Source organism: Myotis lucifugus, unplaced genomic scaffold (assembly GCF_000147115.1).
Source record: "Myotis lucifugus unplaced genomic scaffold, Myoluc2.0 scaffold_15, whole genome shotgun sequence".
NCBI lineage: Eukaryota > Metazoa > Chordata > Mammalia > Chiroptera > Vespertilionidae > Myotis > Myotis lucifugus.
The window spans coordinates 15,013,203-15,040,383 of record NW_005871063.1 but is presented as its reverse complement, the minus strand read 5'-3'; the positions used below and the strand labels follow the sequence as shown (position 1 = coordinate 15,040,383).

General features: G+C 42.4%; 1 protein-coding gene across 1 annotated transcript in view; it reads right to left on the bottom strand.

The window, feature by feature from the left end:
* Positions 1–27,181, bottom strand: part of DNAH11 (dynein axonemal heavy chain 11) — a gene marked incomplete at its 3' end in the record, with an annotated part of 169,262 nt that overhangs the window by 12,493 nt on the left and 129,588 nt on the right. Inside the window, exons 55-62 of the mRNA XM_023750793.1 lie at positions 25,366–25,479; positions 24,111–24,254; positions 23,323–23,505; positions 21,336–21,437; positions 19,128–19,262; positions 14,534–14,704; positions 12,053–12,288; positions 10,438–10,560 (exon numbers count right to left, since the gene is read on the bottom strand). Of these exons, the coding sequence (XP_023606561.1) occupies positions 10,438–10,560; positions 12,053–12,288; positions 14,534–14,704; positions 19,128–19,262; positions 21,336–21,437; positions 23,323–23,505; positions 24,111–24,254; positions 25,366–25,479 (1,208 nt within the window). The remainder of the gene's footprint in view (positions 1–10,437; positions 10,561–12,052; positions 12,289–14,533; positions 14,705–19,127; positions 19,263–21,335; positions 21,438–23,322; positions 23,506–24,110; positions 24,255–25,365; positions 25,480–27,181) is intronic.

Here is a 27,181-nt window from a genome sequence, read left to right as displayed (position 1 = left end):
AATGAGAACCCTCATCAACTGCAGGTGGGAATGTTTTCCACTTTGGTATACAGTATTAGCAGTTTCTCAGAATTTTAAACATAAGAGTTATCATTTAGCTCAGCCATTCTACTTCTAGGTAGAGACTCTAAAGAGTGGAAAACATATGTCCACATAGAATTTGTACACAAATGGGTACAGCAGCATTATTCATAATAGCCAAAGGGTAGAAACAACCCAAATGTCTCATGGATGAATAAACTGTGGTATATCTAAACAATGGAATATTATTCAGCCATAAAAAAGAAAGTATTGACACATGCTACAACATGGATGAGCCTTGAAAACATTATGCCAAGTGAAAGAAGCCAATCACAGAAGACCACATATTATATGATTCCATTAATAGGAAATAACCAGAATAGGCAAATCAAAGTAGGTTTGATTGCTTAGGAATTTCAATTCTAAAATTGACTGTGGTAATGGCTGCCCAACGCTGTGAATATAGTAAGAACCAAGGAGTTCTTCACTTTAAATGATATATTGTATGTATGTGAATTACACCTCAGTAACAATGCTGCCAAAAAAGAAAAAAAAAAGAGAACAACCTATCAAGAGGTCAACCACTAACATTTGGACTTTCTCGGTCTGGAAGGAAATCAGCCATGCTAACTGTAGTTTTTCAGATTTTATCAATCTGCCAACCATAGTTTCTCAGAGGCTCATGCTTGACTTTTGAGCATATTGAGCTGTCTCACAGGATGGTCTTATTTGATAAGAACACATTTTTAGTTAACCTTCTTTTTGACTGAAGACATTTCCAACCATATCTACACTGGGAACATCATCCAATTTCTCCCATTACTTGAGTTTCCCTTTCCAAGGTTTTCCAAAATAGATCTCACAAGTCAAGTAAGCTTTGAGAAAATCTTCCTTTGCTGGCACTAGCCACCGTATTACTGTTGGCCTAGATGCCAAGATTGGCACCAGCGGCTTCTCAAGGGAATCTTCAGAGTGAAAGTTTTGCGTAGTTACTGCCTGGGCTTCTCACACCTAAGCAATACCAAGGCTGATGCGTCGCCACAGTAATAACACCCACGCTCTCACCCAACCCCCGGGCACTGCCTGTGCTCTTCTGATTACTGCTCCATCTCAGTTTCAATTCATTCCTCCCTTGGCAAGTGTCTCAGAAATGCCAGGTCTGTCACTACCATTCACGATTTCAGGTTGAATTTCCCCTCATTTGTTCAGGAGTTTCACCGGGTTTGAATTCATACTTCATAAACTTCCTGTTTTAATCACTAATCCATATTCCCAGGTGAAAAGAGAATTTAAACATTTTTACACTGGTCTGGGGGAAAAAAGTGAAGGGAAAAAATAAAAACAAAGAAACAAAAAACCCTCATAGACACAGATAACAGTGTGGTATTTACCAGAGGGAAAGGGGGTGGGAGGAGGTGGAAGGTAGAGGGAGGATAAATGGTGATGGAAGGAGACTTGACTTGGGGTGGTGAACATACAATAAACACATAATACGATAGAAGTGTATACCTGAAGCCTATATAATTTTATTAACCAGTGTCACCCCAATAAATTCAATTTAAAAAATAGAGGCCAAAAAAAAATCCCCAAAATAAACATTTAAGTTTAAATGAAGAACACTGAATAAATGAAGCCTAGAATTTTCATTATTTTATAGGGATAGCTCATTGTGGCAGGATTAGGAACTGCAGTAAGAAGTCAAACTAATTTTGAGATTTGTGTGGAGGATGTGTAAATATGAGAGAATCAAAACAAGCCCCCAGCAAGACAACTAACATTCCTGAAAGTCATAGGTGCTCAGGCCTCCGGGGAGAAATCCCTCTTGGATTGGGCCAGAGGGGAACTATTTTAGGCTTTGCGGGCCACATGCGTCTCTGCCATATATTCTGTTATTGACAACCTTTTAAAACAACTGTTAGCTCTTCATAAGTTATAGAAGTGTCCAATGACCATGCTGCACCCCTAAAACTAATATAATATCGTATGTCGACTATAATTTTTTAAAAAGTTAAAAAAAGAAATCAAAGATAAACAGCAGCAGCAAACCATTCTTAGCTCACAGGCCTTATCAGCACAGGCTGTCTGCCATGTGCCGCTCCAGAGGGTCACACCAGGTAGTGGCATTATCGTAATCTTCTCTCAACGCAAGAGCAGCTCATCTCCAAGGATTTCCCAGGATCACCAAGCTACAATTTTTCCCATCAGCCACTACGCACAACCGTGCTTCCCCTCCCTAGGTTTTCAGGAAAACACACACCACAAAACAGGAGACTGGCCAACATGGATTATGAGGTTCGACAATTTTGCAGGTGACAAAGCCATTAACTGGTTAAATATGTACTTAACGAAACAGCTCCAGAAGGTGGCTCGGAGGGGACTCCAGGGCTCTCTAAATCCCTTTTGTGTGTCTACATATGCCCTGAAGCATTCACAGTTTGGGAACCAGAAATCTATCTGCTGGGTTTTCTCTGTGAGGAGAGAGTTAATTGGAAGGACTCTGCTAGGCTGATGGAAGAGATAAGGATGTCTGCTTGTAAAATTGGTTTTACATTTTGCTCTGAAACCTTCTTTTATAAGCTTAGATTTCCCAGGGATAGTAAATAATCCTCAGCTGGGGTATTTATGATCTATGAAAGGCAAGAACTACACAATGACTCGGTGGGTTTTATCATTGCTGCCAGGTTAATTTTTTGGTTAATCTCCGATCTGGGAAAATTAAATGGATGGTTAATGCTCTCTCAGGACTTGAAGGATCTGAACAGCGACTAAGTTAACCAGAGGGGTGGTGAAAGCCAACAGTCCTGGTGTTGTTTCTGTGAAAGACAGGAATCCAGAGGTCATGACTTCTATGCCGCAGAAGGCAGCTATGAGCTCTTGAACTTAAATCTTCAATGAGAAGCAACGGCAAGGCGTGAAGAGCAGCATACAATGTAGAAGTGTGGCTCCTTTCCTAAATGAGTAGTTCTTAACCCACGTTCCGGCCTCATGCCCTCCAGGAACAGGACACTATATCGCAGTGAGAGTGTGTGTGTGCGTGGGGGGCGGGGGGGGGGGGCACCTGCAGGGATATCTGAATCTGCAGGGGAGTTGCTCCCAGAGGGTATCCATACATTCCTCCAAGGCAGAGAGCTCCTCCTGCCCCGCTTCTCATTGGCTGAGAATTGCTGGCTTAGCGGTGAGAGACTAATTATACCAACACAACCTGAAATAAATGTGTTTTCCCAGTACAAACACCATGGCTTAATTGGATAGGATGCAGGGTGAGTCAAAAACATTGTTTCACCTACCAGAGTTGTCATTTTAAGGCAAGGAGATCCCCTAGTGATCATTCAGCTGATTCCCTTTTATGAACCCAATGAGTTTATGACTTCTCCAAGGTCAAATAGCTTAAGGGTAGGGTGGGGATTGGAGCCTGGATCTGGACTCCTAGCATTAAGTTCATTTCACTGCATCAGACTGCAGGTTCATTTGCTCTGTTAGATGGTGACAGCTTGTAACCCTAACCTCTGTTGACCTGTCTGACCATCAGTCACAAGAGGGTACCGAGAGAGTATGATCGACTCATAACAGTCAATGGCCAATAGACAAAAGAATTTAAAGACACATGCCCTGCTGATCTTTGGGTAAGATTCTGTCCTTGTTTATGAAGCAAAATAGCATTGATTATCGAGGTGCCCAGCCCCAATCCAAGAGCTATGATTTCTGGTAGATACTTTCATAAAATGAATTACTTAATTTATAAAGTTATAAAAATAAAAATAAATCACAACTTACATAAAAGTTTTCTATCTCCTGGCTTTCAGGAAAAGAAAATGTGGTATTTTAAGTATGCCAAAATGCTCACTCCTTAGCTGAATGAATTATTGTGTCATAAAGGCAATCATCCACAGGTTAACTGTAAATTCAGTTTTCCATATCAGGTTTGCATAAAAATCAGGTATATTGGGAAATTCAACGTTCTTTCAAAAATTTATTCAAAATCCAGCCAAAAGGTGTCATGGGATGAAAAGATTCCTAATTTCTTCAGGTCATGAAAGGTCACTATTGTTGAGAAGGAATGATATGCAAATGACATGAAAAACACTTGCAAGTGATTTATTGGTGAATGTTCACAGCATTTCTCTGATAAACCTGGGATACATTTCTCCAAGTTTTCAGATTTACCTGAAAGCCAGAATCTCTGAGTAGAAAGAGAGGAAGTATTGTCCCAGTATAACCAAGATGACTGTCTAAAATTGAGATTATCATCTGGAAACTAAGGAAGTGTCTCTTACTTTTGTTAGAACTGTTCTCAAGATTTAGGGTAGCTACTTTGAAAATGCCATCAGTCTTGGATCATAAAAACTTAAATAAATGTCTTTAGTGACCAGAACCTGAGCGAACACCATCATTTCTCATCGCCATCTAACACCAAACTTGGAAAAGCATCATCTTCCATGAGAATAAGGACTTGTACCTGTGGCTGCACTAGGAACCTTTTTAAAAGGACTCTTGCAAAACCTTTCTCCCAATGCTGTCTGTTTGGAGAGAAATTTCCTAAGAGAGTGTCTCTAAGATGGACAATTCAGACAGCTAACAAGTTCTCCAATATGAGGAATTCCATTCTCCAGGCCTCATCGGAGCTGTTCTGTCAGAGTAAAGAGATAGCAGCTGGGTCTTAAGATAAATAAATAATATAGTCCCACTAGTTGGAAAGAAAGAAACACTTAGGAGAAGGAAAAACAACTTTTCAACAGACACCTAAAAGCCTTCCTGCATGCCCTGCTGTTTAAAATTAAAAGCTTCTAGATGAGACTTGTGAGCTCCAACAGCTCCGGCTGAGAGCAGCCAAAAGGATCAGGCAAGGGAGGTGTTACTTAGCAACCTGGGCAGAGGTGTTACTTAGCAACCTGGGCAGGAGGGGCTGTTCCACTTGGTCCAACCTGGTTTCTGCTGAAAGCCGCACAGCTGGCGAGACTTCCAAGGAAAAGATGGCAAGAAAAGTCCTGAATAGACATGAGTTCATTGTCTTGTTGCTTTATACACTTAACATAACCAATACATCCTTCTAAGGTAGACACGAACTTCAATTAGAATTAAAAAAAAAAAAAAGATTAATGTTGCAAGAGTCTACGTACCACTGAACAGGGAAAGAAAAAGAAGCCAAAAGAGAAAATCAGATGATTTCCTTTTTGAGATGTATAAAGCATATAAAACATATGTATTATAATATTTCACTATATCCATATTTAAATATTATAATGTACCATGAAAAATAAATTCTGGTTCCATTTATATTTGTTTGCCCTTTAAAGAAAATTGTTTTTGAAGGAAAGAATCTAAGGTTCTGAATCTGTGGCCCTATTTGGTTTTGAATTTCAGATAAAAACAAACAATATTAGCAAGAAAACTGTGTGTGTGAATGCACTATCCATAGACCCTGAGGTAAAAAATAAAAATCTTGATTGAACTTAGGAACAGAAAGGTTGTTGGTCTTTTCTGCAATTAAACTTTATTTCGAATTTAGAAATTGGGAGAGCCTAGAATGCTGAATTCTCTTCTGTGAAGGCATGAATTTAACTTGAAAATAAAAATATTCTTAGCCACAGGAACATGAGAGAACTGTATCACGCCAGAGTTTACTTGAAACCATAAGCTTCCAGCTCAAGAGAGACATTCTGTTACAGTGTGAGACATGATTCTGTCTTAACTCCCACTGAAGACCTCATTCAAACAGATCTATAATCCCATATAATAAAAGGCTAACATACAAATTGTCCCCACGAGTGGGAGTTCGACTGATTGGAAGTTAGATGTGTGCTGACCACCAGGGGGTGGCGCAGAACATGCCGGGCAGCAGCAATGTGGTGCTGGCAGCAGGCAGCAGTCGAGGTACTGCCAGCCCTGATGGGCCCCTACAAGAACAGGACAGAGGCAGGATGGTGGAACAGGTGAGTGGGCAGCGCCAGGCCAAGGTGGGTACCAAGGGAGGCCCTGGCTGGCAGCGGAGGCAGGCAGCCGGGTGAAGGGAGGCCCCGGCCGGCAGCTGGCAGCCACTAGGGACTTGACCTGTGCATGAATTTCGTGCACTGGGCCTCTATCTACTATAATGCAATCATATGGCATCAACTCCAAAAGCAGCAACATAATATTTAATCAACTGAAATCCTGCCAACTAAGACACTTCCTTGTATTAGTTTCAGCACAACTTTCAGGAAACCTAGTTATTACAAAGTAAATATCTATAAAATACTATTCTCTCTTTCATGATATTACTTCTATAAACATAGATATTTATATCACACAGTTAATATTTCTATTAGTTAGTTTTAAGTTTCTTCCTAGGGAATACTTCTTAAACACTATTACTAAAAAATAATTATGTAAAAATAAATATAGAATAAAGTACAAAATGCCTTTAAAAACATTTATATGCTCAGAAACATATATACATTTTCCAATCAAAATGCATGTTGCAGTAAGGTGACTCCAGCTAAAATTGAAGTTTATAAATTCTTTCAATAATGTTTGGGAGATCTGAAAGATTACAGAGATATAATTTTATGAAGATGCTTCACACATCAGCAACTTCTCTAATATGGAAGCCAGTAAATTTGCTTTGGAAAAAAGTACATGTTGATAAATCTTCCCAGATATGTTTTCTGTCGATTGCTACTGTAAGATATATTTTACTTAAAATTAGGATTGTCTGGAGTTTGGTGGATTTAATTATTTGTAATTACCCAGCTGTTGTCAGCCTGTGGCCATTATGACAGCGGCATCTACTATGTGGGTCAGGTTCAACTGTATATCTTCCCAAACACAGGTTTAATGTGCTATTGATGAAACCATTACTAGAACCAAATTAAAGTCGGGGCTGATGTATTGGTCCACAGGGAGCTGTCAGACATGAAAGGAGTAATTAGTATTCATTACTTCATACTCCACAACATTCCAATTATTAATGAACTTCAACTTTTGGACTATGCTATATCTATCACAAGCATCTTCTCAGACATTCATTATTAGGAAGAATAAACTAACATTAGTTTTTTCAAAATCACCCCCCAAACAAACAGAACTAAGATAAATAAAAACACTATTAATAGCCGGAAACTTTCTGAGGTGCCTGCTCTCAGGAGTATTACTGTGTTATTCCACCTGCATTTGCGGAATATGATGCAATAAAGATATTCTGGGTCATACACCAGCTTTCAACCCCCAGGGTTTGTCTCCCCCTCTTTTTCTTGTTTCCACTACTGTTCTGTCTTTACAATGCAAAGGGAAACATAGAAAAAAATCAAGAAAAGTTTTCACTGTTGGAGATCACAACAGGAACACCTATTAGACAATTTACAAACATGTAGATTCGTATGGGATGTGATCCAGGTAAATCCAATTTTTTTCTGTTCCTTTTTTAACATTGCAAATGGGTTTCTATCTCTATTATCAAACAAAGCAATTCAACATTTTCCTGTTAATTTTATTTTCAATGTATTCTCCCAGCTTTTATTTGTTGCATTAAAGAAAAAGAATTCCTATTTCTACCAATCTAATACCCCCTTCTAGCTTGCATATGTGTGAGTATTTTATAAAGTTTCTCTCTTCTCTTCTTCCTCTCTCTCTCTCTCTCTCTCTCTTTCTCGTTGTTGTTAATCCTCACTCGAGGATATTTTTCCCATTGATTTTTATAGAACATGAAAGGGAATGAGGGAGGAGAACATGGATGTGAGAGAGACACATGATCGGTTGCCTCTCGCACATGCCTGGACCTAGTGGAGCCAGGGATCAGAGCTGCAACCCAGGTACTTGCCCTTGACTGGGAACTGAACCAGCAACCCTTGGGTGCACAGGCTGACGTTCTAACCACTGAGTAATACCAGCGAGGGCGTCTCCTTTTAAAGATTTACATGAGGGACCAAGAGAGCATTTGTTTTGTTTAAGCATATTTCTTTTTCAGATAAGAAGGATACAATCACTTCAATATCAAACTTTATTCCAAAGTACTTTTAAAGCTTTTATGAAAAAATTAGTCTAAAATTTTTGAGTGTCAATCTTTTTTCCATTCAAAAATAAGAGTTGGAAAAAAATAGGATGTAGGAATAGTTCCTCCTGGGAAAAGGTGGCTAGTATTTAATAGGTCTTAAATACGATTTCTTTTTGTATTATAAAAAACAGCAGAAGGGGGGAAGTCCCTACCTCAGTTCCCTGAGAGACTTCGCACTCCTGTGCACTACACATGAGCAGAGGAACCTGTGTCAACACTCTGGAAAACAGTGTGGCCTTTCCACGTCTCCACTATAGAACCAACAACCCCCTGCCATGCCACCATCTCACCAATGGTTCTGTATTCCTTCTGTTGTGTATAGGTCTGTCTTTCCCTGGGGAAATGTAGCTTCTTCCATGGCAGGATCTATACCTCATCACGTTTATACAGTGGCTGGCATACAGCCGTGCTCAGAGAGGTTTATTCAGTGGCTGGTAGAATATGTAAGCATCACTAGCACTCAGATTCTCTGGATAAAGATACTCTGAAAACATCTGCATGGGAGAGGGAAGTGGAAAAAACTGAAGCTACAGATCTGAAATTTACCCTCATACAAGTGGTTGTTCCCACACATAAGAGTTTAGGAGCTAGGACTGTTAAGGTAATAACTGCATACAATAATCAGAGTTTTTAATATTCTTTCATATCATTTTAAATTCTTTTAACCTTTAAAAAAATGCTGGAATGACATGATCAGCTCTATAAAGCCTAAAAGATATTCAGAGAGAGAGAGAGACAGAGAAAGATTGTCACCGACTTTCTTACACCTAAATTGTGTTACTGGAAGTCCAAGTTAAAGCTAGAGAATATGTATCTTACTGACAAAAAATGTTAGGTCTTCATATCAGAGTCAGAACCTTAATAACAAGGATTTCACTTTAGTGACATTCAAGATATTACACTATATTTTTAACACATCAGACACAGCTGCAATTATATTTATGTTAGAGTTGCAGTTTGTTAAGTGGCTTATTAGACTTTTCTAAATGTAAGTCTGGGTAAATTCTGGTTTATTAAACAATTATAAGTTGTCAGTCACTGTAAATGGATTTACTGGGTGAGATGTATAATATATTCTATACTCATTGGTTAGAGTCTATTTAAAAAATAGAAGTTAGTCACCTTTAAGCAGGCCTATTTCCACTTTAAATTGACAGGAATAATCTAGTGATGAAAAAGGAGACATACCTTTGAGAGAGTGGGTGTCAAAGAAGAAGAGGGTTGGGGAAGTTCTGAAATTACTCTTCTGTAAAGAAGAGGGGGGTAGGGGGGAGGGAGGAATGCAGTGAGATAAGTCTAGTGGATATTGGTTCTTCAGTGAAGAGGCACAAAAAGCTTTGGGATGCTATGACCTCCTGACATCCCCTGAGGCCATGCGGGCTTTGGAGACCTAACTGCGACCTCTGACCTTTCACACACTTACAGAAAAGGACCTGGTGAGTCCTTGGAAATGGTGTCACTGCCCCGGGAGAATGTCCTAGAGAGTGGGGTGGCCCGGGGGGAATGGCAGCATTTAGAATGTCACATGGGGGTATTCCCACTTTTTGAATGTATTTTTTAAATCCTCACCTGAGGATATTTTTCCATTGATTTTTAGAGAGAGTGGAAGAGAGACAGAAAGACAGAGAGAAATATTGATGTGAGAGAAACACATCGATTGGTGGCCTCCAGCATGTCGCGCCCCGACCAGGGCCTGGGCTGGGGAGGAGCCTGCAACCAAGGCACATGCCCTTGATGGGAATCGAACCCAGGACCCTTCAGTGTGCAGGCTGATGCTCTATCCACTGAGCCAAACCGGCTAGGGCTATTCCCACTTTTTGGTATTCCATCTCTGTGAAATGTTGGGGATGATTTTAGATATCCATTAATGAATTCTTTCTTTTAATGGTTATATTTTAAGTATATTAGAAAAAAAATAGAACTAGCACCGTAAACCCATAATTTTGTGGATGCTATTACTTGCAATGAGGCTAAGGATAAAAAAAAAATAGTGAGTAGATTTTAAATTGGTTTAAAGAAAATATTTAGTAAATAAGGATATAAGGGATTTGCAGTTCAGGCGAAAAAGGTAGTTTTGCAAAGTACTGAAGTTAGAGGAACATTGGTATACATTCATAAAGGAGCAGCTATTCGCAGAATTGTGGCAATGCAGTTCTTGTCTGTAAGTCAGGAACTGGGCAGCAAGAATCTGATCCAGCAGACACACAGTCTGAAAGTCTGGATCATACTGAGGTGGCTTTGGTCTTGGAATGTAGGTTCCCCGAAAAGTCAGAAACATCACCAAGAAGAATCCAATAGATTATGCCTGGTTATGAGGCTAAGACACAGAAGCTGATGGATCAAACTCATATGTAACACAAAATATATGTTAAAAGCTCAGCAATACTTACTTTCCTTTTCTAATCGTGTTCCTGCCGAGCAGTGGGTCAAGGACCGGATCTACCGTTTCCTCGAGGTTTTCAATTAGGATGACATCTCCAAAGGCCAGAGCCGTTTCAATGGCATTCAAAAACCTTTAAATCCGTCAGGATGGAGACAACAAAATGTGAGTAAGCACAGGGAAAACCTTCAAAATTATTTCTATTGAGTTATATTTTTGTCCCATTTTAAATGGGACAAATTAGAGAAAGCTATTTCATAAAGTAGTATTCTTCCTTAACTAGATGACATGGAAATTAAAGGTTAGGTTTTTGAAAGGGTTGAAGAGAATAAAACGGGGCGGAGAAAACTTATTGTGCTTAGCAGATGTCTTGCAGAAAGCTTGCAGCCTTGAACACCGCATAGCCTAGGTAACCACTAGCCACCTGGCATCGGGAGGAGCCAAGGATGGACGGGGTCCTTCCAGCAGCAGAATGGCTTGCAGCCAGCAAGGATGAATAAAAACCTCTCCCCCCCCTCAATCTCCGCTGATGCCTTTGTCGGACTCAGCCCACCTGCACCCAGGTGCCTGAAATAAAAATCTCTTTTGGTACATTATGGCCTCCTGTCCTAGGTGTGCAACCCTGGCCCACTTGGAACCTTTCAGTTTTGAGATAAATTTCAGTTATATTTTTCAAGTGAAATTCAATAGTTTGAATTAATAAGCCCACAATTAATTAGTTCCTTTTGATGATAATCATGGTTGAACTAAATAAAACTATCCAGACATCGTAAGTTTAAATGTATTTGATAGGACCTTTTTTAATTAAAGAAATTCAAATTCTATCAAATGTCCTGTGGTTTTATCAACTGTTCATTTTTTAAATCTTTAGGTTCAGTCATGTAAAATGGTGAACTATCATTTTATTTCATTCCCATTCTTCAAAAACAGTCTCTCCCCTTCGAAATTCATTTTCTCCAAATATTCAGATGAGCAGGGAAGACATTTATCTGCACAGTTGCAGATATTCCTTATTTCATTTCACATGTGAAAAGATGATGGAGGACTCAAATAAAATATCAGTAAGTCCAAAATTATTCAACATTAACTGAACACCAGCTATCTACAAGAGAGCTTTCCACTTATCAGATAGTAATAGCAGGCCCAATAACAGAAAATCTCAGAGTAGATTCAATTCTCATAAGTGACAGATAATACTTGACTAAGAAATCCAATTATCTTCACATATTCAGTAGTAGGACTTAGAGCCATGTTAAAACCCTACTACAGGCAAAGAGTACATATCATTAAGCCTGTAGGTGCAGTTGACAATTCCTGTGCTATGCCAAATGCTCTAAAGAAGGATTACAATACAGCACATTTCCAGGAAATTGACATATTTTCCCTCTCAAATGCAGGGTTTGCTCTCGCCTTCCATCTGATTTCCTCTTCAGGTAAGTGGGTGCGGCCCAACATAAATGCTTTTCAATAGAAAGACTTTACATGAAACAGGATCAGGCAGACAACAAGTACCACCAGACTGTCACATTTTCAAAGTGGCAGCGAGGTCTAACAAATGCCAGGACTTAAATCAGACCCATTTCACAGCAGCTAAACAGAAAGCCAGTCTCTCAGACTTCACATACCCTTTCTGGCCCAAATGTGTGACTTTCAGGTCCGTCCCATACTTATTCTTGATCCACTTAATTCCCTGTTGCTGGGGATCTATCAGCAGGGGCCAGCGCTCACAGTGTGTTAGGATTGTGGCGTTTTCGGTTGACATTCTGTCACTGGGCAGGCCTTCGTTATTCCAGGCGGCAATGGTAGCATCGTCCGTCAACATGGCAATCAAATCCCGGCCTTCAGTTATTGGAATGGAAACCTTTACAATCAGAGTTAAATGCAATGCATAAATAGTGGGGCAGAGCAAAGAACTCAGGATGACAGGCAAGGAAAGAGACTCAAACTAAGAGAAGGCATGCAAATTCTCTGTGGACTCTGAGAAGCCATGAAACTCTCACCATGAAATACAATTTGAGCCCATAAAGCCAGTATTTTACCTCTTAGGATTCTGTCAATATCTGCTTTATGACTGCCTCTATCTGACCTCAAGGGACTTTGCCCTCTACATGCATCTACAGCTACTCCAACAAGATGAGCGTGAACTTAGACACCAGGAAGTACAGTCAATAACAGAAATGTATCTGCCCAATGGCGGGATCGCCCCACGTAAGCCATGCCAAGGCGGGACATCTTGCTCAGACATTTCATCTTTTACTACAGGCCAACACCAAAGGAGATGACATCTCCTTCTGGGATGGGTTCATGGGATGCATTCAGTCCATCAGCTTGCCGGCTGGGCCCAGGAACTTAGATTACAGTCTCTCCTCTGCCTACACTGTGATTGCGAAAAGCACTGCCATGGGGGAGCTGTGCTCTTAGAGAGAGAGAGAGAGAGAGAAAGAGAAATCCGTTTTAAAGAACAGGGGTCATTCTTTATAAAAATGGACCAATTTTACCAAAATTTAACAAGATCATGGAAAGTAATTTATTCGTTGTGTCATCAATCACTAAGCATTTAGTGAGCACCTCCTGCCCATAAAACACTGTCTGGAGACGCCAAAGTGGGCAAGATGGAAAAGGAGCTGGTCCCCAGGCTTGATGGCAACATGACTCCGTAAGAGATTACAGGAAGAACCCAACTGGGAGTAGGCAGGGGAGGCCAGAGCAGCGGTCGGAGTTTGATTTATTGGTTGGCCACAGAGCTCCAGTAAACTAAATGCTGGGGAAATCCCCACAGCAAAGCTAGGATGCAATTTGATATCAATATAGGAAAAGTAGCACAATATTCTTCCTGTTCCTGACTACAATGTTAATTTAGAAGTAAACTCTGTCTCCTAGTGATATGAACACTAAGCCTTGGTATCTGACTTGATGCAGTTTCCTTAAAGATGCAAATAAATTGGTATCTTTTAGAATGAGCATCTTCCTATTAGCCAAGGATGTGTGGCTTTAAATTCTCACCTTCTACCACCACCCTCTGGGCTACTCTTTGGAGGGAAACAATTCTGGGTAACATGTAATTTGGATCTTCAAGGTCACGTGTGCCCACTGCCCCTGTCCTTTTCAGCTACCGCCATGCCAACTGGTTTCCTCCCTATCCCGTGCTCCAAGCTCGTGCCCCTACTGTTGCAGTTTCTGAAAACCTTTCCCAGGTGCCCTGTAGTTGCCTAGTCCTATTTGGATCAAACTCCCTTGCTCTCTACCTGTGTGTCTTACCCAAAACCCACATCTCCCCCAGGGCCGTGGCTCTCAACCCCAGCCTGCATATTAGAATCACATAAAGTTCTCAAAAGCTGTCAACACCCCGTATTTTTTTTTATTCTCACCCAAGAATATGTTTTTTATTGATTTTAGAGAGAGGTGAGCTATTTTTTTAAAAAACAATATTTTTATTGACTTCAGAGAGGAAGGGAGGGAGAGGGAGGGAGGGAGGGAGGGAGAGGGAGAGGGAGAGGGAGAGGGAGGGAGGGAGGGAGGGAGAGAGAGAAAGAGAGAGAGAGAGAGAGAAACATCAATGATGAGAGAGAATCATTGATCAGCTGTCACCTGTATGCCCCACACTGGGGATCGAGCCCACAACCCGGGCATGTGCCCTGACTGGGAATCGAACTGTGACCTCCTGGTTCATAGGTTGACACTCAACCATTGAGCCACACTGGCCGGGCTTAAATTGAGCTATTTTTATACTTATGTACAAAATGGTATACTTCTAATCTGAAAGTAGTCATGCAAAAAAAAAACACAAAACACAAAATACAACAACACGTTAACAAATAACTCATATTAGTAAGAAAACAAAAGGTTTCATACTTATACAATAACATCATAATCCAAATTTTATTTCCGTTACCAGTTTGGTTTATATAATTAATTTTCATCTCTCTGTTTGGCCATCATTAAAATAAGAAAAACTGCAACACACAAGGAACATCTCCTTCCCACCAGAATTCCCAGGCAGTTACTGCTGCAGAGGTACAAAAGCACCTGGTATATATGCACTGTTTTCACTACTGAAATTTCAATGCGATGCTTCCAAATGCTGACAAGGAAAGGAGTGAGCTTACCTTTCGCTGAAGAAAGGGAACCCACTTGCAGTCCACCAGCTCCTGGCGATACTGCTTCGTGAAGGATCCGACGTAAGACACAAAGGCTGCCATCAGGAGAACATCGCCACAGAGTGTCTTCTCTTGAGCTTCAAAGGATTGTATAGACTGACCCCAGCGAATCTTCTCTGACTGAAAGATAAAATTACTCAGTTGTAACTGCAGGGTGAGCATCGACTCAACAAATGCTTAATGTAATGGCCTGGGGGCACAAGTTAAGCCTACGTCCAGTCCTTAGCAGGAGCAGAGCAGAACTGGTTGGATGACTACTGCAATCGTTCACGTGTCTGAAACCCATGATTCTGAAGGAGCTCTCACACTCTCTTCAGTGGAGTTACTACAACACAACGTGAGATCTGTAACATCTTCTCAGGTGCCCTAACTCCTTCACTGTGATTGAGGTCCTTCAGGAAAGGTTGACGACAGTCACACTCCTGTCCGCCTGGAAGTGGAGGATCAAGAGCTATGGCCAAGGCTGAGTGATGTTAGGATGCTTAATGGCAATGTGGCTGCTTTCCACATCTCCTGCTTTTCAGCCATGGCCCTACACTGCCCCAGGCCAACTTTCTTTTTCCTTTAACATACTTGCTGTTGGCTTATTTTAGAAAAAGGAAGATGACAACCACTGATGTTAGTTAATTAAAACGTAAGGCTTAAAGGACCACCTATCCTGAATCCTATTAATTGAAGAATAAGTGCTGGTAGTTTCTAACAAAATCACTTGATCAGTGTCAGAACCTATACCACATATAAAAACATGGAAATCAAAGAACTTCACTAGCCTTGAAGACAATACACTCAAAGAATGCTGTTGAAGTCCTTATAGCTGGTTGGATGACCATTTAAAATTTGATTTTCAGGTTAAGTGTGTGGAGCCCTTTGAATTGGATTTGAATAAAATGGCAGTAAATATCTACAGATTGATTAAACTATAGGATAGTTCACTAATTCACTTTGTTTCAATGCATGCTAAAAACAAATACATTTTAAGCTCATGCAAATTAACAGGACCTAGAAAAAAAATCAGCAATTTGATAGCACAAGCAAAGAAGATCCCTGCAGAATTTAGCTTTTTTTTTGTGAAAAAAAGAGACGGACCACAGAAAACAAAAATGATACATATCAGAATAGATTGGAATGCCAGTTGCCTGCAAACCATCATAATGCCCACAGCACTGAGATCATGAAATGAACAGTTGCAAATGTTTTTCAAAGCTATGTTAAGATAGTCTCCCTGCTTTGCTTAATACAGGTCACCCCAAGTTAGCTATAACAATTAAACACTAAGGAACTTCAGCTCTCTATCCTCTTTATAGAATTCATTCATTTCCCTCCTCAGCTGCTGACAATAGATCCATTAATTTTGAAGAGGAATCTCTCATTTGCCTTCCCTCCATCTTTGTTGTCTTTGGTTAGTAAATGTTAAACAATAAAGTGCACCTACCTCATTCTCCAAAACAGCTTTGAAGTTTGAAGATTTACTAAACAGAGACTTATTGGCTACCGAAATCGTCAATAATTTCACTATACCACCCACGCAACATAAATCATTACTGACACTGGCTAACAAGGGTTTAAGAGTTGGAACATGTCCTCTAATAAATTTCTAGACAGTTAAAAATCACTATAATTTTATTCTAATGCATTATAGATTGCCTGTAATGTCATCCTGGCTGGGGTGACCCAATTTCTAATTTTGAACAGCTGTTCAGCTCAGGAGTTAGTTAATGATTAAATATAAATTGCCTGATTTATTAGTCTGAATGGCTGAGCTTCCAGGTCAATGCTATATAGACAAAATCATCAGTCTTGATGCTTTTCAGAAGTTAACTGTCTCCTGCTCTAGTCAGAAAGAATTTATCCTCAAAGGAAAAGGTCTGGCATCTTCGATTAATCCTTTAAATATATACATATGTGTGTATATATACATATATATTGCTAGTTAATACTGGTCAAACTTTTTCCCTCCCCTCATCTAAATCTTTAAGAGTAACTAAGGCCTTTGGAGACAATGCTGTGTGTTGGAGATGCAGGGTAGAGCCTGCTTCACCCTCCACAAAACGTTCAGACATCTGTAACTACCTCAGGAAAACAGTCTAATTAAATGGCAAAACGTTCAGACATCTGTAACTACCTCAGGAAAACAGTCTAATTAAATGGCACTTCTTCTTTTCTTCAGATACTTCACAAGTGGTGAACACTTCAAACTGCTTAAATCTCACCACGTTAAATGGGAGAAGTGGTGAACTCCAACAGAAGTGGTGGAGTTTCTCAAATGACCTAAGAAAAATGAGTCTTCAAAAGACCCCAGATTTTTTTTTAACATAGGAGGCTCCCAAAGCTCACCCATTCATTCCACAAATATCTACTGATGCCTATGACGTTCCAGGGACCGTGCAATATGCTCGGGATCAAGCCGTGCAGAAAACAGGTGAGGTTCCTATTCTTGAGGTGCTTATATGTGTACATGGGTAAGTGTATAGGTCATGTGCTGATCAATGCTATGAAAAATAATAAAGCAGAGTAAGAGTTGTGGAGCGGGGTGTGCACAGGGTAGCAGGTGAGAGAGCAGAGAAAGCCCTGTGATAAGGAGAACTTTTAGCAGAGCCGGAAGGAAGTTGGGGAGCCAGTGATGTCATCATCAGGGGGAAAAGGTAAGCCACGTGGAAGAAAAAGGCAAAGGACGCAAAGTAGGAAGAGCAAGGCCGGTGAAGTTGGAGCGAGAGGGAAGGTGGCGGGTGTGAGGACAGGAGGTATCCCGGAGCCAGGTCATATACGGCCTTGCAGGCCAGGGAGCGCCTTTGGACTGCCCTTTGAGTTAGACAATTAGTTATTGGAGAATTGTGAGACAGCAGTGACAGGAACGAACTTAACTTTTTAAAACATCACTCAGCTGCAGTGAAGGGAGAGGACTTCAGGGGTGATGGTGGAAGCGAGGGCGGTACTCCAGGGCAGAGATGCTGGCGGCCTGGACCAGCACGGAGCGGCGAGGGGGATGAGGATGCGGGGGTTCTACATGGGCTTTGAAGGTAGAGCCAATACAATATGTATGCTGTGGGTTGGGTGTGGGACATGAGAAAGAGCAAAAAGTCCAAGGGGATGCCAAAGATTTCGGCCCCAACAACTGGAAGAACAGACTTGGGCTTCTTGAGATGGAACGGAGAGTGGATTTTGCAGAATGAACTATGAGGGATGATGGACTTAAATTTGTTGTGGTGTTGTTGTTGTTGTTTTTAAATTAGATTTTTACTAGTAAAAAGTCCAGTATAATTATAAGTTAGGCTATCCCCCAGTTCAACTGACCCTAACACATTTCTCCCTTCTTTCTTGCTAAGAGAACCCTGATTTTGAATAGGGTGGTGAGGAGTCCAGCTCCATGTGATGAACTTTGATTGGCTAAGCCAATCACCATATCCCCATTTTCCTATTTCCCAGCCTTCTTTGCAGCTACCTGTGGTCAATCTAGCTCTGGCTAGAGAAACTTAAGTGGAAGTCTGCCAAACACATTCCTAGGAAAACTTCAGTTTTTCGTATAAAAGGACAAAAATCCAGCTCTGGCCGGGTGCTCGGTTGGTTGGAGCATCATCCTATACACCAAAAGGTTCCGGGTTTGATCCCCAGTCGGGGTGCATACAGGAGGCAACCAATGGATGTTTCCTTATCTCTCTCTCTCTCCCTTTTCCTCTCTCTCTAAAATCAATAAAAACATATTCTTGGGTGAGGATTTAAAAAAAGAGACAAATTCAGCTGATACAGATTAGGCTCTCTCCTGCCTGAATCTGAGGTATAACAGCCTTCTGTGACCATGATGCAAAATGCATGAGGGTGAACGACCACCTGCTAAGTGTGGAGAAGCAGAGGGTACAGAGATTAGGCGTCTGGTTGCTAATTACCGGAGTCAACACTGACAATGCCTGCCCTCTGGAATTTTCTGTGATATGTAAAACAATTAACTTCCATTTGATTAAGCCACTATAAACCAACTTTTCTGTTACTGTCAGCTAAATACAGTTCTAATAGTGCAGTGATGTACTTTTGGGTAGTCCTAAAATAAAAATAATAGTTGTATTAAGATGAATTCAGACATGAAATTCATCCTTTAAAGTACACAATTGGGTGGGTTTTTAGTGTATTCACCGACTTGGGCAATCATCCTATCTGCTTTTAGAATTAGCACATCAGTCATCTCTAAAAAGATGCCACAGAGAAGATCATGCAGGCTTAATTTGAAGTAATGTTCTGATGGTAGAATTCAATTTAAATGTATATTAAATGACTCAGACAACAGTTCAATGGCACTGTAACCTAGCAGCCGGCCTGCGTTTATAACATATTCAGGAAAACCACTGAGTTCATGGCTATCTACTAAAAAATACAGAGAATCGTCACTTCTTACTTTGGGTAAGTTAGGCTCCAGTATGAAAGATGATAAGATATTCTCCTTCATGGTTGATTCCACATCTACTTAGTTATTACCGACAGCTAATAAAGACAAGATCCAAAAGAGCCGATCTGCATATTTTAGGTAGAATCTGGGAAGAAAAGGTGAACTTGCCTCCAGTTCCTTGACAAGTTTGTTGGCCAGTTCAATGGTTTTGTTTGTCTGGTTCACCTCTTCCTGGCACCGAACCTTCTCAGCTATTGCCTTTTCAAACGAAGCTGTGAGTCGGCTCAGATTTCGATCCAGATCCTGAATAAGAATCAAAATGAACTTCTGAGCCATTTCTAGATATTCAAGATGAAATATTATAATCACCTTAAACCATCCATTACCCTGCAGCACATGAAACAAACCATCCTTTGTCCCTTTTGCAGACGTGTTAGGGAAGGAGCACCACCACAGACCGCCAGCTCGCCAGGCGGCCTTCACGCCTGCCTCCCACCCTGAGCAGAGGGCAGCCAGCGACGGCGTGCATGGATGTGCCCTGCAGGCTCAAATACACCCTGGGTGCACTGTCCCCTCTCTCTTGTACCTAAGCCTTATCCTCTTTTAAAATAAGGATCGTCCTTTGGTTCTCCATGACGAGGGGGAAGGGTGTTAATGATGGAGTCCCTTCAGACCACTGACAATGTATACGTGTGATCTTCACACCATGATCCCAAATCTGCGTTCCTGAGCCAGGCTTCGCTCTCAAACCCCAGGTCTGACCCCAGAACACCCAACACGTGGGTTTGCTGCACAAAGAGAGTGGGGACTGCCATGTATGGCTGTGGCCTGTGCAACAAACAGCATTTTGATACATCAAACAGCACCTCGAGACATCAGGATTCTGAGATGGGAAATAACAGATGTCAGCTAATTTTAGCTAACGGGAATTTACTGGAAGGGAAGCCGGGGGGGATGGGGGGGGGGGCTGTGAGGAGCGAAGGAAAGGCAGAACCACGTGCAGACACCCTGGAGCTGAGTGCTGGAGCAGGAAGAACCTGCAAGTCTCACCGGGGCACCATCCCAGGCATGACCTCTACTTTCACTCTTTTTATTCTTTTGCTCATGACTCAGTTTTAGAGATGGAGGGTCCAATTGGCGAAGCTTGGATGATACATCTAGACTTCAGCTAGCAAAGCAAAGGGCACCCCTGCAAAAAGCCCCACCTGAGTGTATCCAACAAGGAAAGATGATTCCCCAGAGATAAACCTGGGTTCTCAGTGCCCACCTAGAGAGGTAGCTGTTATGATCATTACTTCACAGATACTAGACTGAAGCTCCGAGGGCTCCCCACGTTGCCAGGGTGACAGAGCCTCCTCACTCTGACTGCTGTCTTGTCAGGCATCTCACTCGGATCATCTCTGTCCTGCATCTCCGCCCACCCCCCCCCCCCCATCCAATCGTCGTCCGCCAGCCTCGCATCCGTTTCTCGCTCTCCATCTGGCTGCTCTGCTTACCTGAGGCCCTAACAGGACTCGCGGCCGCGCCTCTGAACTTGTCTGTCTCCTCTAGACTCCTCTCTCCCCAGGCTTCCATTCGGTTGCTGAAAAGCTGGTTTGATCATGTCATTAACTAAGAGCCTTCCCATGTACCAACTGCTCTCTTCTCTCTTTTCTCTATTCTTTACCAAGAATACCTCTCCCGGCCCAGTTATCCTGGTGACTCGCGAAGCCCAGGTCAAGCACAGCTTTATTACGAAGCTCACTCTCCTTTCTCCAGGCGCCGTACGGTTTTGGTGCTCCTGTTGCATTGTATGTATGAAGTCACATGTACACTTAGAACACTGGACTTAGAAGGACTGGTTACGTCTTTGTGAAAATAGGAGTGTTAATAATCTATGCAGCTGATACTCTCTAAGTCCGTATTGTGTGCCAGGTACCGTGCTACATTCTTAATAGGAATAACACTCATTTAATCCTCACAACCCTACCCTAGACCTGGATGCTACTATAATACCTACTGCACAGGTGAGCAAACCAAGGCTCAGCGAGGCTACCTAGCTTGTGAAGCGTGAAACGAGCAATGGTGGAACCAGGATATAAACCCAGGCAGTCTGGCTCCGGAGTCCCTGCTTTCAATCACATGCGTTAACCTCCTCCCCCTCCTCCCCCTCCTCCCCCTCCTCCTCCCAGACCATGAAGGTTTCCACTTTCCCAGTTCAGTGTCTGGCACTCGGCAGATAAGGAGCAGCTACGGAAGGAGTATGCAGATGAAGACAGAACGACAGATGGCACTTGCTTCGTTTGGCAGGGATCACACGTGGCCCTGTCTGAAGGTGGGATCCTAAGCGGGGAGGGACCCCCTCTTGGGAACGTCAGGGTCACCGTTTGTACTCACCACAAGCTTTTTCCTGAGCGCGTCTAGCTTTTCAGTAGCTGCAGCCAATTCTAAGTTCGCTTGGGCCAATGCTTGGCGTTTGGGCTCCACGTCACAGTAGACCTGAAATGGCACGTGGGGGTTCATTCATGAGGTAACGACCACGCAAAGACGACAAGCAACCATTCGATCCTTCCTCTGCTGGAGGCTTTACAATTAAAATCTCTAATTCACCAGCAACTGCTCACTTATTTCTTAGCAATGGGCCTCCCTCACGGCAGAGCAAAACTCCACACAGCCTTCCAAGTTCTCTCTGCTTGTCCACTATGTACGCACTTACTCTGGATATTAGAGACACAAGTACTTGCGTTAATGCTATGTATGTCAAATACCATGAATATACTAAAATTAGCTTGCCATAAAATTAGGAGCAAGTCCTCCGATCACGAGAAATTGTGGTATGCAGGAACGTCGTTGAAATTGGGAGCAAGCCTTGACTTTAGAGTGGAAGGTAACTGTGGGGGAGTTCTCTGGACCCAGAAAGTGGAAGACAGCCTCACACAATAGTAGCCACGCTGCTTTTACTTTCTTTCCTAAGTCCCTGGCAACCTGAAGTGTGTGTGTGTTTGAATGGGTCGTTTGAGAATTTAGCGAATCAATTTTTTTCTCCTGTTGGGGAGAGAGAAAGGCAATTAAGTTTTATAGCAAAACAACAGGAGCGCAGCCACAGTCTAACGGCACGCTCGTCTTTTCGCCTGCAGGGCAAGGAGCGCACAGGGTCAGGCGTTGTATTTCGGAGAGAGGCTGCACGTCAGTGGCAATCTGTCTAAACTCCTCTATAGACTTCCACTCACGAGAGAGAAAGCTCAACAGGGCCCTGTTCCGGCGGGTCCTCCGTATCCAGGACATAACCTGGTTTTATGAAAATCATTCTGGGAATGTCACTGACTACACTCGGCATTTCCTCAGTAATCCCAGTTTTGAATAGAACACACAACCTTCCAGGACAAAAGTGAGGTGGTTTTTCAGAGTGAAGGGCTGTGCACTGGCCCTTTTTACACCCAGTGCTCTGCAAAACGCTAGGGACATAGTTGGCTGATGCTCGGTAGTTGATAAATAAATGACTACGTGACGTGATCATCCTCTCTCTATATTGCCCAAAGCACAAACTTTAGATGAGACCATATTTATTAGGTTTTACGCCGCCGCAAGGAAAAACCGTGAGTCCAAACAGAGACCAGATTAAACAGGCTTTATTGGGAGCACACGGGCGGGTTCACCAGCTCGGAGAGGGGAGCAGGAGAAGCCGCGCCAGACTGGAGCAGGGGCAAGTTTTTATGCTGGCAGAAATTGGTGGCAGTGGGGGTTTTCCAGGGTCAGGTGAAACCTGCGGTCTGTCCTGCGGTTTTGGCCATTTCCAGGAGCCGTTTGTCTGGCAGGGACTTTCCACCGGGGTGGGGCAGTTTCTGGACGTCAGTGTGGTGAGGTCAGTTTCTCACCGGCCCAAAAGAAGGAGGGGGTCTTTTCGCCCCCGGGGCAGGGTGCCAGCGAATACCGGACAATATTCAGGCAAAAACCTACTTGCCATTACAATACTAAAACAAAACAAAAAATGGCAATTTCCTCGTCTCCCTACGCCTACACTAGAGGGTGTGAATTTTTGCTTTGAGAGCAGGGATTAAGTTTAACTGAACATGAATTCAGAAGTTCAGTTTTTTTTCCAAATCAAAATGAAATTAGCATTTTCACACAAATATAATTAATGTTTTCATCTAATCAAATCTAATTGCTGCTATTTGATCTAAAGTAGCTAATTGTTCTACCCTGAGGAAGACAGCTTCCAACATTTCAAGTATCCTCCTGCATAGAATTCTATTTAATCAGACCCTTTCATGTCTCATTCTTAGAACTTTATCTTAGATAATTTCCAAATTACATCTTTTTACTGGCCTAGGAATTAAGATATTGACGGGCCTTTGTGACTTCCACGTCGGACCGGAACGAATACCTCATAGAACTTGACGATGTTGATGACCCAGGCACAGAGGCCCGCTGCTGCGAAAGATTTGGTCCGAATCAGGCTGGGATTGAACTCCGGGTCTTTCAAATACTGTTCATTCACCACTTTTAGACAGTTCTCTGGAATGTGCTCTTTGTCGTAGTTAATTAACGCTTGCAAGAAATCATCAACCTGTAAAGCAAAAAGACTTACTGCAAAAACCCACTTTGGCTGCAGAGAAAATTCCAAGATCGAAAGTTAAAATCGGCTTTTAGGGCTCGCATTACAAAGGCAAAATTGGCAAGCCGCATTTATCCTACTGTTTGACTTTTTCAGTCTTTAGTGTATGGAGTTAGAATTAGCAATGGACACTTTTAAAATCTCTTCCATCCTGGGGTAAAATATTCAGTCCCTACACAGGAGGCCCTCACATTTTGAAAAAGAAATTCACATCCCCCAAAGCCCCTTTGCTTCACCTTCTGATACATTAGTAACATTTTTTTTTCAGCATAAGAAATCCATGTAATTTTCTTCCTCCTACACTTAGCTGCTCTCACAATTTCGCAAATAATTAGCAACCTCCCAATGGCTGCTGGTGTTGCCTTAGGGATGCTGGAACCCCAAGCTAACCTCCACCTTGGAGGTGTTTACAGATTCGAAGTCTAAAGAACATACAGCAGGTTACCCTCACGAACATGAAGATGGTTCCTTTGGATAAGAACCTCTTTTGCTGGCAAGTATAACCACAGTCCTGAGCACAGAAACGGGGGTTTTCATCCTGCCAGGCTGCCTGATACCTTTCCCATGAAGACTTTCGCGGCTTTCCAACTCCGGTCTTTTGGCACCCTGCCCCGGGGAGCCAGGAGGACCATCACAGCCGCAGCCACGTTGGTGACCGCGTTCGGAGGGTTGGGAAAGGCTTTCAGCTCGGTGAGATTGACCTGGAGAAAAGCACAGACACCGTGGAGACCAGGGGAGGCTGGAGAATGCCGGGAGCTATCCAGCTGGCCGTCCGTGGCCTCCGACCTCTCCCTTCCACACCAGCCTCGGCGGGGCAGTTCTCTGCCTCCCACCCAGGAATTCCACCTGAGACCCCAAGACGTTCAGTTCTGAATTCCACCTGAGACCCCAAGACGTTCAGTTCTCCCTGCGTACTTTCCTCCCTGATGCTCTGGAAACATCACTGTCCTTTTTGCCAAGAAAAACGGTTCATCTGGTATTCCAGTCCTACAGAGCCCTGCTCACTGAGCCAGGACATTTCATAAACATACAGGCTTTAAGGTATTCATGGGTTCTATCCCACCTATGTAACATATCTGCATTTTAACCAGGTCCCCTCAGAAACATGGTCCCTTAGTTCAGTGTCTCTCAGCTGTGATTTTCTGCTTCACGTGTACAAAAGCCATCTTCCGTTACACTAGGGTGGCTCTCGATTGGGAGGATGCCCATAGAGGTTTTGTCTATTCTGTACACTACTCCTTATTCTTCTCCTAGCAGAATCTTGATTTACCCAGCAGGTGGGATTAATGGTATAAATTACAAGTATAGGGCAAATACTTAGGAGCACTGGTACCTGTAAGAAACACATGTAGGTTCATGACACCTGATTTGAAAAAACAAGTACTTCCTATAGTCTTTCATGAGCTGCCTAATACACTCATCAAATGTTCAACCCGAGTCTGCGCCATTGCCATAAGCTGCCTATTTATTTGGGAAATGAATGCTAAGAACGGAAAGTAAGAGCAAAAGCAACAGAACTGGCTAACCAAGATCCCTCTGCATTTGCATGCTTCATCATCATCATTTACAAACACACTCAGCTTTATAGCTAAGTGACATTTATTTCTGCCTGGGTAAATAATAATATATTCAGAGAAAAATCTGCAGATGTAGACAAGCACAAAGAAGGAAATAAACATTTCGCGGTTCAAAAATAAAGAGGAAATCTCTCTCACATCTCTCTCTCTCAAATCAATAAACATATCCTCGGGTGAGGATTTAAAAAAACAAACTTTAAATTATTTTGAGGAATCCAAAAATCATCATCCTTACCCTGTTGAGTGTGTTGAGTGCAGCTGTTGCAGCCACCAGAGCAGGCTCAGCCTTGAGCAAGTCGGCCTCACACTCTTTCTGTTTCTGGGACACTTCGGTCTGAATGGCGGTCACCTAATCAGAGAGGAAAAGCACACAAACTCACATCATCACCTTAGGTATCTCTACTGAAAACACGTGGGCTGAGTCAGATGCACTGTTCAAGAATTCATCTGTCCACATCTTGAATAGGTGAGGGTTTGTCTGAAGACAGATTCCCCTTGGGCACACTGTCTATACAAAGCTTGGTACATGCACAAAACACACAATTCAGATGGATTCAAGTACCAAAGTGCTCCAAGAAGGGCTCTAACTGAACCGTAAGTGGCCACTAATAAGAAATACAAGATTAAGTGACTCCTCTTTTTCTTCAATTTCCTTTGCCAGAGAGTCCTGGGCAAGTGAAAATCCAGGCTGGCTCAGTAACCTACACCACAGATTTTCTTGCTAGAATTCCCCACCTAATTTTTGCTAACATTTGCCTAAAAGCCACATTAGCTCTTCTTTAGGAATAGATAAAAGCTTTCTTGTTAAAAGATACTGTTCTGAGCTGTGCATGCTTAGCCACAGACAGAATTTTTATAAAGACTAACTACCGGTTTCTCTAAGCACCTGGTAGGGAACCATGGCTGCAACAGTCCAGTTCTGCCTTTGGCAATGGAACAATGACTCTGATGTCCTCTCTCCTGCCGAGGGCCCAATGGCGGTCTTCACATGCCGAAGGGTGCTGTGTTGGCCTCAGGACATGGACACATGGAATACGGAATATAGGGAAACCGTGTGGGTACACTTGAACCAAATCCAAGTGGGAAGCTTTGGAGTTTTTATCCTCCTCCACGTAGGACACCAATAGAATCTGAACGGCCAGGGAGAGGACATTTTTAGTCCTCAGCAGAAATTGGAATGTCAAGGCTGTGGCGCTGGGCGGCAGGATCTGGTCGCCCTGGGAGATGGTTCCCGAGGGGACGGTGATTTGTGGAATGTAAAGTGTGAACAAAGTACATTTGCTCCGATGTGTTGGGAACGCACAGGTTTAACTATACCATAAAATTAAACACTGCTCACAACAAATTATGTTGTCTACTACAGCTTCATTAGCAGTAATTACCCGTCTCCTGATTAACCGTTATTTTGCTGTATACTGCACCTTTTATGAACATAATTGGTTCGGGGTAGATATGTGACCTCCTGCCAATACATACACAGCTACTGTTAATGTAAATAAGGAAACTCGGCATGCTCACCGAGAACTCCTTCAAAACCACAGCCCCCAAAACTGCCAGGAATGGACCATGAACATTCTAAGAAGGCTACATTTTCAGTGTGCTGGAGGATGCTGTCACAGATGAGAGAGAGCGTGTATTTGCCCGAGCGAGTTATTACATCAGTTATTTCTTTCCATAAGGGTATAATGAATCTGTAAGTGTGTGTTGTTACCATGTATAACAGCACCACTTTAAACTGAACTCGGGATGGCAGATTTTTAGTACCAGAAGAAACCTTAAAGCAGGGGTGGGGAACCTTCTTTCTGCCAAGGGCCATTTGGATATTTATAACATCATTCTCGGGCCATACAAAATTATCAACTTAAACATTAGCCTGCTCTATTTGGTCAAACATTTAATAAACTCACCCCTAATGCCTGGGCGGGGCCAGGCCAAATGATTTAGCGGGCCTTATACGGTTCCCCATCCCTGCCTTAAAGAGTTTTTCTTTAAGTGCTATTTCTATGATACTGGGAGTTGCTACTCTTCTCCTCTGACTCCTTTGCTGATAA